Raw genomic sequence first — 14,189 nt, forward strand, 5'->3', positions numbered from 1 at the left:
TAATTTTAAAGTCTTAAATATTAGGAAAATAATATAAATTACAATTTTGTCCTATGTACAATTTATTTTTAAAGAGTAAAAAAGGCAAATGACATCTCGTTAAGGACCTTCGTACTTTAAAGGGGATAAAATTTATGTATATATATCTATACCATATTAAAAGCATGAAGACCCTTAGCCTTTTAAAATAGAGTTCACATTACATAAAATAGTCATTTGATTATTTACCTAATATATTTAGGATCTTATAATCACCTAAAATTTTGTATATTGAATCCCGCCTTATTTAAAATACTATCTATCTATAAGAAGTTCAAATATTTAGAACTTTAAAGCAATTACAATTATAACTAATACAAATCTTTCCAAACATGAGTTGTCGACATAAAAATGTAAAGTTTACATGGAAACTTTACCTCATTAATATGGTGGTAAAACTAGAGCATTTTTATGAGATATATTTTAAAATTCAAGTTTATGTTATATTCAACTAGATTATATGTATGATTGATATTATTTGGTTGAGTATTTAAATGATTGATTCATGTGTAAAATACTAGCTCTTCGGTCCAAATTAGAATATATTGAACTTTCTGATAAGTCTATTCATTCATATACTAACATTTATTTTACAAATTGAAACTAGATAAAAAAGAAAAAAATCAGATTTATATAATTATAAAACCAAACAAAAAGCACGATTCAGTTGGATTAAAATAAAATACCACAAAAATTATATAGTGTTGGATTTAGTCTCAATTATTTTTTGAATCGCAATACCTTGAAAGTTACAATACCAATCTCAAGCTACTTTAAGAAATAAAAAAACTAATGTAAACATATACATATTATAAATTTATTTAATATTTCAACTAAATCGTGCGTATTAGTTCCTTTTATTATTTTAATCATGTGATATAGTAATTTTATAAAAGAAAACTAATACCAAAATTGAAACTAGATAAAAAGCGAAAAATAGGATTTATATAATTATAAAATCAAATAAAAAGCACGATTCAGTTGGATTAAAATAAAATGCCACAAAAATTATATAGTGTTGGATTTAGTCTCAAAATTCTTTTGAATCGTAATACCTTGAAAGTTACGAATACCAATCTCAAGCTACTTTAAGAAATTAAAAAACTAATGTAAACATATACATCTTATAAATTTATTTAATATTTCAACTAAATCTTTCATATTAGATCCTTTCCTTATTTTAATCATGTGATATAGTAATTTTATAAAAGAAAATTAATACCAAAAATGAAAATTTTCACAGAGAATCTATACTATATTAAAAGCACGAAGGCCTTTAGCGAAATGTCGTTCGCCCTTTTTAACCTTAAATTTATATTTCACATTGGACAAAATTATAATTTTAGTTTTTTCTGAATATTTAGAAGTTTTAAATCAACTACAATACTATGTATTAAATTTTTCTTTATTTGAACTACTCCTAATAATTGGGAGTTTAAAATCAATTAGGATTTACCTTATATAAATTATTCCTTACTTGAACCACAAAATTACTAATCTATGTGTATATATATAAATGAATAGTCGGACAGAATTTCCTCATGGCCTTCATGTACTCTAAAGTAGAAGAACCACTAATGTAAGTAATTTTTTGCACGTCTTTTTATTTTTTATTTTTCGTTTTTATCAAACACTACGTCTTATAACTTTAATCTGGTATAATACTTGAATGTGTATCCGTTTTTCTGTCTTGTTCTTCGATATTCTCCAGTTATTTGTTTGTTTCTTATTTATTATTGTTTGTTTTAATTTTTGATTTTATATACAACAATACTTTCAAAAAGTTAAGGAAAATTAATGATGATAGATAAGATTCCGTTTGAATTCACTTAACTGACATATTAATATCCGTGAATTGAGACGAAAAGGCAGGTAATCTTTATACAAGAAAGCTTAGTTGGTTATCAACTTTTAATTGATTATCTTATTTGGTGATTGTAGTTTGCCCGAGGAAGTTGGGAGCTATAGGTTGCTATATTAATGTTTGGATATTTTAGCTATGTGTTTTTTTGTGGAAGCATTGATGGATATAGAATAGCTTTTGGGAGCGTTTTATCCCTCAATGTGAAATTTTTCGTTGCTAATTCAAATTTCATTGGACCTTAATGCAATCGGAGCGAAAAATAAAAAAAAATCGATATTACTATTGTTGAAATATTTCAATCATGTTTTCTTTGCTGTTATATTTTAACTATGTGTTTGTACAGTCGTAATATGTACCCGACTTTAGTTTCTTCTCAATTTCCGATTTACTCGCACTTGGACAATAATGCTGGAAAACGTAATATGATAAATTATTTGTACTTTTATGTTTTATTCAAATAACTCTTTAAAGAATTATAAATAAAAATATTTTTGTATTCTTTATTTAGTATTAGATCACAAAATAACAACATGTTCCATAAAATATTCCCTTATAACTCATCCGAAATCACAATAAGGTATATGAGAATTCAATGCGACAAGATTTCTTTCTTTATTGAGCTAGCTAGATTGGATCAAATTATAATTTTCTTAGATTTTGTTAATGGTATATAGAGATTCTTATTTCTTTAATATTTACAAAGAATTTCCATTTGCCCTTGTTTTGGGAACATGTTCCGCATGAATGATTTTTCACCTATTAGACTTTTTTACTATTTGAAAAAAAATTCTTAGTGAATAAAAATATAATTACGATTAAATACGTAAATATTTTTCAGGAATTTACACTCTATTTTATAATTCAAATATAATATTTTAAAAGTTTTTACTCATTTAGATAGGTTACACGCGCAACGCGCGTATCATAAGACTAGTAGGTAAAAACATAACTATTACTCGTTGTAAGTTTGAATTATTCGCTGTATAAAATTATAATCAATTAGTTTTATATAATTTAATTATCTTTAAATAAAAAATGAAAGTGAAAAAAAGTAATTAGTAGGAAGCTATAACTAAATTAGATAGTGCCAATCAGCTCTCCTTCGATTTTTTTATTCTTAATTACAGATATATAATCGATCATAAATTAATCAAAAGATTCATATTATAAAATTTATGTACCAAAATATAAAACTTATAATAAATTCTATAATTAGATATAAATTATTTTAATATTTACAATTATTATACTCTTTAATCAACATCCAATTCTAAAGTTACTTTCTAAATGGCACTTAACAATTGCACGTTCGGCATACAAAATTTAATAAAATCTATATAGTTTTTTATTAAAGTTCTAAATTTCTTAATATGTAGTACATGCGCAAAGCGCGTAGGAATAAATTCTTTTAATCTTTTATATTGTTTTTAAAGTGCCACGTATTTCAAAGTTATTGTAATTTTTTTATTGGCTTGATGATATAATTCTATTAATTTATGATCCATGCTTTAATTATTGATATAAACTCCATACTGCTTAGTATTTTGTATGTTCATATGTAACTTTATTCATATATTTGATATTTTCTTATATTATTCTCATGCCGATTTTAGTTGTATAATTTTTTTGAGATGAGAATAAGCCGAAGAATCAAAAGAAGGGAATAAAATAGGATTGAAATGGTGAGAATAATCCTAAATTTTTTTAGATGACTAGATTCATTTATTTTATTTATAAACTGTAGTTCTCCATTTTTTTGTAACCATTTCTCCTTTGAAATTACAATAATTGAAAATATAATACAAGGTTAGTATATATGGAAATCACAAATATATCAATGCAAAATCGTGATGAAGCATATGTAGTTAAACACATTGTTCTTGCACATATATTTACTTGATGCGAGGCACACGTGCAACGCACGTACATTAAACTACATATATTGATAGATAACAAATAGAAGAATAAGTTCATTATCCACATATTTATAAGGCGGAAAACAAAATGTAATTTGGTTACATAAACAAATTTAACCAAACGTATAGCATGTGACAATTTAATATCTACTAAAATAATCTAACCAAATACTGCATAGTGTCTCTAACTAATTACACAACTGGCAAATTTTAAGAGTATTTTTTTAAATATTAATAGCATGTTTGGCCAAGTTTTTTTTTTTTATCAAAATTGCTTTTTTTTTTTTTTTTACCAAAAATATTTTTGGCCAAAAATTGAGGTGTTTGGCAAACTTTTGGAAGAAAAAAAAGTATTTATGAGGAGAAGAAGAAGCAGTTTTGGAGAAGCAAAAAAAAGTAACTTCTCTCCAGAAGTTTTTTTTTGAGAAAAACTTTTGACAAAAATACATTTAGAAGTAGTTTTTTTAAAATTTGGCCAAATACTAATTATTGCTCAAAAATAATTTTTAAATTAATTAGCCAAACAAAAAATGTTTTACTTTTGGAAAAAGCACTTTTCAAGAAAACCATTTCTCAGTTTGGCCAAACGGACTATAAGCCAACATAACCCTAAAAACCCCAAGAGCTTCGTGAACCTGAACGCCTGGTTTCAAGTTCCCCACAGTTCTTCTTCGGCTAACAAACCCACCACTTCCCCGCGCCACCGCCATCACCGGTAAACTCCGAACTATCTCTTTTCTTTCGGTTAATTGAATTTTTCTCCGTTAACCTGAATTCTTACTTGTTTCCAGTAATAAAGGATGTAACTGATTTGGCTTTCACTGTTCCTACAGCCGACACCAATTAGTTTGAGATTGAAGTGTAGCTTATTATTCATTGTGTTTGTCCCAAAAAACAATTTTCGCTTTTTAGTTATCTTATTCCAAGTATTAGAAATCAATTAATGTGAGTGCTGTACAATCAGTTTATTTAAATGGTCCTTAAATTGAGGTGAATCCCTACAGGTCTTGACAGTCAATATCTCACTATTATATATATATATTTTTTGGGTTTGAAGATTATTTTGTCAGAGTTGAAAGCTGTAGGAGAAGAGATCAATATGCGGGTGAAAGCGATAACTCGGTCTACGGATGAATTTACTCGTGAACGCAGTCAGGACCTCCAGGTTTGGCCATTCTATCATTTTTTACTTTGTGTTGTAGAATTGTGATTTCACGCCATGCACGTCCTTGATATCTTGTAAATACTAACTTGCATATTGATCTATGCTGATCAGAGAGTTTTTCGTAACTTCGATCCCAACCTTCGACCTCAAGAGAAGGCAGTGGAATATGTTCGCGCCCTGAATGCAGCAAAACTAGAGAAGGTTTTTCCTGTTCCCTGATTTGATTTTTATTGTTTTCTTTTGTTTGAATGTGTCATTTTAAGTTTTTATTTTAGATATTTGCAAGGCCATTTGTTGGAGCGATGGATGGGCACATTGATGCTGTCTCTTGCATGGCAAAGAATCCTAATCACTTGAAAGGAGTATTTTCTGGCTCTATGGATGGTGGTATGATCCTTTTTACGTCTTTTGTGTTTATAAGTTCTTGCATAGCCTCAAGTTTTCTCATTTTAAAAACATTTAGGCCAAATGGCAAGAAAAATCCTGCAGCATTTTGATGACACTTTTTGGTAAAAGACAAACAAAAAAAAAATTAAAACTTTAACACTGACAAATAATGCATCGAGGTGTTGCTGGCTGAAAATATTAAAATTATATTAATTACTTCGGGCTTCTAAACATTGTTTGTGGTCGTGCAGATGTTCGCCTATGGGATTTGGCTACCAGGTAATCATGCATTGCAGTTGTTTTAGTTATTACTTACTAGTACGCAGTAGTATTTTATTGTAACAAGCATGATTTCATATAACCTTTGTGCATTTGCGTAAGGTAAGAATCTTTTAGACCATACCAATGTTTTCAGTTTAAAAGCATTTAGAACTCAAAAATACTTTGATTACATTACCATGAAGTAAGGAATATACATGAAATTCTGATCATGAGACCTGAGGGGAATTATTTTGGATAACTAAATGTTGATTCCAAATTCTGTAAGGTATTTGTTTTCCCTTTACTTCTACCAATTCACAATTCCCTAGGGCTTTTTGCATTCCATGTTACTGCTGTAGTTGACTCAAGCTTTATGGCATATTGTTATCCCCAATTTTTGTCACGTTTTGCAATTCTTTTAAATGTTTCGTCTGTGGAGTAAAGGACTTGAAATATGAACTTTTTTTTTGTTTTACATACAATCTGATGCCGGATTCTTCTTCCTTTGCATTTTTTTCTTATTTTCTTTGAGGTACGTGATTGGCCTATTCAAATACTTAACTTGAACTTATATGCAGTGTTTCATCTGTAACCAGCAAACAGAAGCATGTTAGTGGAATTTAAAAAGGCTCTGATAGTTCCCATTACTTGATGAACAACTCATGGGTGTTCTTTTGAAATTTCTTTTTATCCCGGTCGTGATACTTATAATAATTTTGTTCCCAAATGTTTTTTTGCAAAACAAAATAGGCGGACAGTATGTCAGTTTCCTGGTCACCAAGGTGCAGTACGTGGTTTGACAGTGTCTACGGATGGCCGTATTCTTGTATCATGTGGAACTGATTGCACGTAAGGCTTCATGAGAAAAATTGCACGTGAGGATACAAATTTTATTAATGAATATATTCCTGTACTTAATCTGATCCACTGTGCTTTGTGCTACTTTACTGTAGTCTTAGGCTCTGGAAAGTTCCTGGTGATACTCTAATGGAGTCAGATGATGGGTCTGGTAACTCATCCCAGGTAAATGCGTTTCTAGCTTTCTGTTGTTTCCATGCATGAACTTTTTGTGCCAGATTGTCTAACAAACTGAATTCTTTTATTCTTAGCCATTGGCTGTGTATGTTTGGAAGAATGCATTCTGGTATGTTATTTGGTACCTTTGCACTTGCAAGACGATTTGTTACTTAACTGCAACAATAACTTTATTTGTTTACTAAAGCTTCATGTCTTAAACTGCTGATGTTGTTGTTCCTTAGGGGTGTTGACCACCAGTGGGATGGTGATCTTTTTGCTACTGCTGGTGCTCAAGTTGACATTTGGAACCATAACAGGTCTGCTTACTTATTTCTTGTATCTTTTCTGCTGCCAAATATGTGCAGTTTTTAACACATTTTACTCACCTTTGAACCAGGTCTCAGCCGGTTAATAGTTTTGAATGGGGGAATGACACAGTTACTTCTGTTCGGTTTAATCCAGGAGAACCTAATCTTTTGGCAACATCAGCAAGGTTTTCATTCACTAAGACTCTAGAGCCTTATTTTCTTCTTTTGCTTTGTTGTTTGTTGGGAAAGGATTGGAGGTCTTTATATAAGTTTCTTGCCTTGATCCTTTTGTCTTAATTTAGTACAAATTGCTTTTTGTTCGAGGTAATCAATCTATTGGTGTTAGTTACATATTTTCATATATCTATATGTGATACTCCTTTTCTTTAAAGTGACTACAGCGTATGTTATTTCCATGTCCTTTTCTTTTTCTTCTGATACTTGTGTGCATCTATTTTGCTGGGTAACGGCATTGTCCGATCATGTAGTTTTCATGTTTAAATAGAACCCTCTTTTTGGGACATAACCTTTCTCAAGTTAAATATCTCTTATCCTTTTGAAACTTCACTATTATGTACATCTATGTTTTCAACGTCTTGGACAATTATTTACGCAGTAGTTGCGGCTTCTCTGATCATCAAATCAAACTTCAAAAAAATAATTAGTGAAATAGATGAATCTTCCTAACATTTATGGCAGAACCAATGAAATATTGCTTCTGTAAGGTGTTGCTGAAAGAAAATCTTGTGTTAAATGGTTTTGCTTCGGCTAATTGAGCAGTTCAATTTCTGCTCTTTTTCTGGTACCCGTGAGGGTTCTTTTAGAATAGCAGATGCCATGCTTGTTAATTCCAAGATGTTATTCAATGGGTGTAATCTCACTAGCTGCTCTGTGACTACACTAGAGTTGATACTCGCAGTATCTCCAAGTGTGATCCATTTTTTGGCCTGCAGCTACTTATTGTGTAGTATTTGATCTTTCTTGCAGTGATCGTAGCATAAATATATATGATTTACGGATGTCTACACCAGCTAGAAAGGTTATTATGAGGGTAAGCAGCACATTTGTCTCTGTGAAAATTACTGTTAATGTATAAGTGGTCTTGTTTTGGTAAACGCTGGCCCATAAGCTACTTATTTTGATAATGTGTAAATGAGTGAGGCTATCCATTTCTTTCTGGCTTTGAACATCTTTTGAGTGATTGGCTTGTTCATAGGTTCATGGTCATTTTAAAAGAGCTGCAGGGATATACTTTTAAGTAATATATCTGCTTTGTATTATTTCAAAAGGTCCATTTCTGACTTTGTATCTCTTTTTTTCAGACAAAAACTAATTCTATAGCTTGGAATCCCATGGAGCCAATGAATTTCACTGCTGTGAGTGCTACATGAAAACTTTGTTCTCCTTTTCATGTATCTTGTGTTGCTCTCTCGTGATTCAAGTCATGATGCTTTTTTGCTTTCAGTTCCTTGATAACCCCTTCCCGATTCCTATTCCCAAGAAATAGTTCCGTTATTATATTATGTTGTTTTCATTGTTTGGGGTAGGGGGTGGGGGTGGGAAGCAAGTTTTGTAACCTTATGAGGTGTTTTAATTTCTACTAAATATAGATTACAGGTGGCAGGTCACTTAAATGTGACTGAAATTTGTGTTTTTTGGGGAAAAGGTACTATTAGATTTGATTAACTCCTATTTTGCGTACTTCCTTTAATTGAAGTTCGCGTTTGTATTAATTTAGAATTGACATGAATACATGTTCATATTAGCATGTCACTTTTTGGATAAATCTATTAAAATGAAACATATAACATCATCTGAACGTCATGCTAGAGGTTTGATAAGCTGCGAGTTTTCACTCCTAGAGATGGACTATTCTCTTATAAAGACGCTTAATTTGGCTAAATTCTAGGCCTGAAAGCAGGCTTTGACATTACTACAACAACAGTTGGATCTGAAAAATTATAATGTTCTAAGTTTAAGTGGAACACTACATCTACCTGCCTTAACCATTAAGCTTATGAAAAGCTGCTGGATCACTGGTTTTCTTTTTCAATAAGCACATGATCACTGTTGGCTACTTTGTCCTGGTTAGAATTGAAGTTGGAAACTTCGAGGAGAGCGTGAATAGAACTGATCCGTTATGAATCATAGCTAGGAAGCTTAAAGATTCTTCTAGTTAACGTCTTGGTCACACTAATATTTCCTTTGAGGAAGGAATATTTTTTTTCCCCCTCCTGTTGTGCAGAGAGTTTCCCGGAAACAGCCTCTCTACCCTCTTCGGGGTAGGGGTAAGGTCTGCGTACACTCTACTCTCCCCAGACCCGACTAGTGAGATTTTACTGGGTATGTTGTTGTTGAGGAAGGAATCTTTTTGGTGGGGGGATCAGGTTCCTTTTTGAGAAAGAACTTAAGGCCTGATTTTTCTATATCTGAAATCTGTAACATATACTATTATAATATTCAGAAATTTTTGTAACATATACTATTATAAGCTGGAGAGCCTATTTTAAGTTTCTTGCAAATTCCGTGATAATTCCTTGACGCATAGACCTTAAATGGAAAAGTATAATGCCCAAATTTTGATGATGAGTAAACCATGATGGTTTAAATGTAACAAAGAGTAAGGTGGATAATTGTATCCTGCTTCCATTCTTTTTCCGATTACTAAGACCACTTTGATTGTTATAATATGAATTTAGAATTTAATCATCTTAAATATGGACGGAAACTTGCAATAGATTGGACAAAAAGGTGGTCTTCAGAAGGTGTTTTCTTAGTGAAAGTTGCCTAGTTTGCTTCTAACATCACCCTAACATTATTGCTCGAAGTCTCTGCAGCTTAAGTAGAGCATTGTACCTTTATCTTGAACTCACTGCCTTTGTGTGAAATGTTGCTATAGCTGCGTTTTACTTTGTTTTGCTTCAGTAGGCCCCTTTTACAATGATGTGATAATGAGGAGCTGCCTGAACACTTAGTTGTGAATGCAGTTTATGGGAGGTTGAGGGGTTGAGTGCATGCATACTACAAGGCTATGTTGCGCAAACTCTCCAAAATGCTGCCGCACCCGTGTCGGATTCTCCAAAAATGCACTACTTTTGGAGGATCATACACGCACCCAACGACATTTTCGGAGAGCCCGAGCAACATAGATACAAGGGCATGGGTCTCACTTGGTGTTTTTTTTATCTTTAGTTGTTCTCAATATGAATTTCATATATTATGTGGTTTTCTTGCAATGACTCTTCACATCTTATTGGGGTAGGCTAATGACGATGGCAAGTGCTACAGTTATGATGTTAGAAAGTTAAATGAAGCCAAATGTGTGCATAAAGATCATGTCTCCTCAGTGTAAGGCATCATCTCTTCATTTACTGCAGTTTATGTGTTGGATTTAACAAGTTGTGTGCGCTAATAAGTGTGGTATATTTGCAGGATGGATATAGACTATTCACCAACAGGTCGAGAATTTGTTACTGGATCTTATGATAGAACAGTAAGTTCCTATCAAGTTTATTTGTATAAGTTCCTATCAAGTTTATTTGTTCACCTAGTGCCCTCAGCACTTTGACCGAATTACCATTTGTAGGTGAGAATTTTCCAATATAATGGTGGTCACAGCAGGGAAATCTATCACACTAAGAGGATGCAGAGGTTTCACTCTATATCTTGATTAAGAAGCATTTTTTTTGTTTTATTATTAGTTGTCATGTAGTTATCACCAATTATAATGGACCGTCTTGGCTGCTTAATGTACTTGCACTTTCAAGTGAATGTGTTTTCCTGACATCTGTTATCAACTCAGGGTATTCTGTGTCAAGTTCAGTTGCGATGCAAGTTATATTATCTCAGGAAGTGATGATACCAACCTTCGTCTATGGAAAGCAAAAGCATCTGAGCAATTGGGAGTTGTATGTACCTACACTCTGCTTGATTCACTTGGTTTATATACTGTGTTCTGGGAACGTGTGTACATGTTTCATTTCTGCTTTTAGATTAGTTAATGGGTTTGAATCTTTCTGAGATTTTTCTTAATCTCTCTCTCTCTCTCTCTCTCTCTCTCTCTCTCTCTCTCCTGTTCCTCTTTAATGGTGGATTGGTTTCAACACAGTGGTTAAGATTGAAAAAATAAGATCAAGAGGTTGTAAGTTTTTATACGCATCCATTCTAGTCTCTTGGGCTGCTTGACATGGGGAGATTTGTGTTTTTTTTTTTGAAAACAAAAGAATTTTTTTACATTTCTTCAGTAGAAATCTCGGACACGCAGGATTATGAGTAATTAGAGTTTGTTAATTAGAATGCTGCAAGTACATGAAACGGAGATCCCAAACTTGAAAAAAGCTTTTGTGGTTCATTAAAATTCTTGCACAAGCTAGAGTATGATGTGCAATAGAAAAAGGAAAAAAGGGAAAGAAACATAGCTTATGTGCATAGAAGAAAAGTAAATCCTTAGAACACCATAACATGAACAAAAATAAATCCTTGTCGATGATCAAAATGTTTGGAAAAAAGAAGGGAGAAAGTTATAACCTGTGAAATGATTAACAAATGATTGCGCAGGAACTGTTGTGCAAAAAGAAAAGAAAAAATATCTGTCTTGGAACTTTTCTGAAAGATTGACTTTTGATATGTTCTGTTGCCATTATACTATTAAATTGTTCAGGTACCTGATTGCCCCAAAACTTTTTCCTGAAAAGTATGGTTTGTGACCATATTTAGGACAACGTGAAATTGTCTCTGCCCTATTCCCTTTGAAGCTTCTTTATGTGCATCAGTTTAATTCACACAAAATGCCTTCAACTAATGAACAACATAATTTACTCCTTACTATTTCTGGAGGGCGAATATCACACAATTGCGTTTAAAAGAAAATGGAAAAGAATGCTATGTGATGTAGCTTCCTTGATTGTTCTGTAATTCTGTTTCTGGGGGTCGTATCAATTGTTTTTCTTCACATCAATCATGAAGAGCTAAAAATTGTGTTCTTGCAGGTTTTGCCAAGAGAGCGGAAAAAACATGAATATTTGGAGGCTGTCAAGAATCGTTACAAGCATCTTGCTGAAGTCAAGCGCATAGTCAGGTAAACGTTCAACTTGACTAGGAATCTTGTCTTAGGGCCTTAGTCCATTGGTACCAAATTGTAGTTGATCATTTTTTTTAACTGGCAAGTAACCTCATGTCCACCCAGTGCGAAAACCTTGGTAGGCTAAGACCTATATTCTGCTAGCTCATAAGCCTGAGCAAAAGCTGCATGGTTAAGCTAGAGTTAGAAGTTCAGAAGAAGATGATTACCATGGTCAAATTTTTCTGTGCACATATTTGTTACTTTTCTATTCCTGCTCCTTTGGAGGTTGAATATCTGATAAGTTCTCAGTGAGCCCAAAAGCTTTGAGGTTATCTTCATTCCCCTTTTATTATGATTTTGCAGACACAGGCACTTGCCAAAACCAATATACAAGGCAACAAAGCAAGTACGGGAGATGACTGAATCTGAGAGGCGGAGAGCCGAGAGGAGGAAAGCTCACAGTGCCCCAGGAAGCATTCAGAATGAGCCATTGCGAACGAGTAGAATTATCAAAGAAATTGAGTGAAAAGGGTGGGCTGTCTTGATCTGCTAATGCATGCTACCCAGGCCAACCTGAACAGCGTAGAAGGCTATTACCATTTCACAGTGTGGACAGGGCCATTGGGATAGTAAATTTTATAACAAAGGGTAGAATCGAAGAGATCTTACATCTCATGTAACGATTGAAATATAGTGGCTGTTTCTATCTGTTGAACTTATGTTACTGCCATGGTTGTAATGGGAAATTTTGTGATGTAATCAATTATTCCCAACTTGGAAAAAGAAAAAAGGAATAATTGCTCCTCTTGATTGGTAACATCAATTTCTTGTTTGTCTTACTGCGTCGTATGACTATGATTAAGGTTGGTTGGGTGCTTTCGCTAGTGCACAGCCTTGCTTTTACTCTGTAAAGAAAGAATTCTTTCTTCATTTTACAGGTTAATTGTTTAATATAATTTATTGTAGTGTCATTAATAGAATCTCTCCTTTTCTCCCCCCTCTTTCATTTGATTAACTACTTTCAACTTAAATATGTAATTTTTTATTCGTTTTAATTTATATGATACTCTTTTCATTTTGAGATGTTCCAAAATATTTGGCACTATCATTACAACTGAAATCTTTGGAGAAGTGTTTGAAAGTAATCAATATCTTTATCTATTGATGAGTTGTACAGTTCTTTATATTTTTCTTTCTTGGTTGGCGTGTATCGTATATACCCCTTTTATTATTTTTTATCCACCAAAATTCATGTATCTATTGCCAACAATTTGCAGGTACCCTTTTTTACTATAATTCTTGTAGCGAGCCTTTGTTAACTAAAAATAAAAAAATTTGTACTTCTGCATTGCACTGCAATTCAAAAGTAATAGGACAAACAGAAGAGAAAAGAAAAGGAAAAATATCACTACATAGCTGCTCTTAAAATAATAGTCGAAAAAGTATATATTTTATATTATATTATATATATATGTTATATATAAAAAATATAAATCCTATAGTTTATGACTATCGAATGTAAATAATTCTGGCCGCAAGCTAATAGTTACCTTGGCAAAAAAAAAGGCGATAATTGTCACGACCCAAATCGGAGGGCCACGACTGGCACCCGGTGCCTACTCAACCGAGCGCCACGTACCTTATCCTTCTTTACTACAAGACTCGTCACGGGCCATGATAAGCCACATCTATATATATAAGTAACAATATTAGAACTTAACTCACATAACTAATTCAAAAAGATTATATAGATATATAGGGGCCGACAAGGTCGTTGATATGTCATACCTAAAACTATACACAGGACACCGTCATCAAAAACCTCTAAGAAAACATGACCATAATATATAAGTCGGGACAGGGTTCCCGACATTCTCATATAACGAAATAACATATATAGAATGTGACGCGGCAATACTCCAGGAAGAAGTGGAGCTCATCAACTAAAAGCTGATATCTGGAGGCAGCCTGCAGTGGAGGGTCCTCACCTCGCCTATCTACACCTGCGTGGCATGAAGCACAACGTCCTAGAAAAAGGGACGTTAGTACGAAGAATGTACCGAGTATGTAAGCAGAAATAAAACGTAATAATAAGATACTATCTTGGGGAGAGATAAGAGTCAGTTTATAACCTCTGATTGCCGCTGAGGGCCATAACATATAGAATAAG

The 14,189-nt window shown here is 32.7% G+C and overlaps 1 protein-coding gene across 1 annotated transcript; it reads left to right on the forward strand.

Annotated features, from left to right (window-relative positions):
- The first annotated feature begins 4,399 nt into the window (after positions 1-4,399).
- On the forward strand, positions 4,400-12,836 carry LOC104213838 (uncharacterized). Its single transcript, XM_009763391.2, has 18 exons — positions 4,400-4,534; positions 4,877-4,984; positions 5,096-5,185; positions 5,260-5,371; positions 5,623-5,650; positions 6,383-6,481; positions 6,586-6,655; positions 6,742-6,776; positions 6,892-6,966; positions 7,047-7,142; positions 7,945-8,008; positions 8,280-8,333; positions 10,220-10,305; positions 10,390-10,450; positions 10,544-10,608; positions 10,760-10,865; positions 11,946-12,034; positions 12,383-12,836. The coding sequence occupies exons 2-18, from the start codon at positions 4,919-4,921 to the stop codon at positions 12,543-12,545; spliced, it is 1,359 nt and encodes a 452-aa protein (XP_009761693.1). The 5' UTR covers positions 4,400-4,534; positions 4,877-4,918; the 3' UTR covers positions 12,546-12,836.
- Positions 12,837-14,189: the final 1,353 nt, after the last annotated feature.

This window comes from Nicotiana sylvestris, chromosome 7, assembly GCF_000393655.2.
Source record: "Nicotiana sylvestris chromosome 7, ASM39365v2, whole genome shotgun sequence".
NCBI classification, from domain to species: domain Eukaryota; kingdom Viridiplantae; phylum Streptophyta; class Magnoliopsida; order Solanales; family Solanaceae; genus Nicotiana; species Nicotiana sylvestris.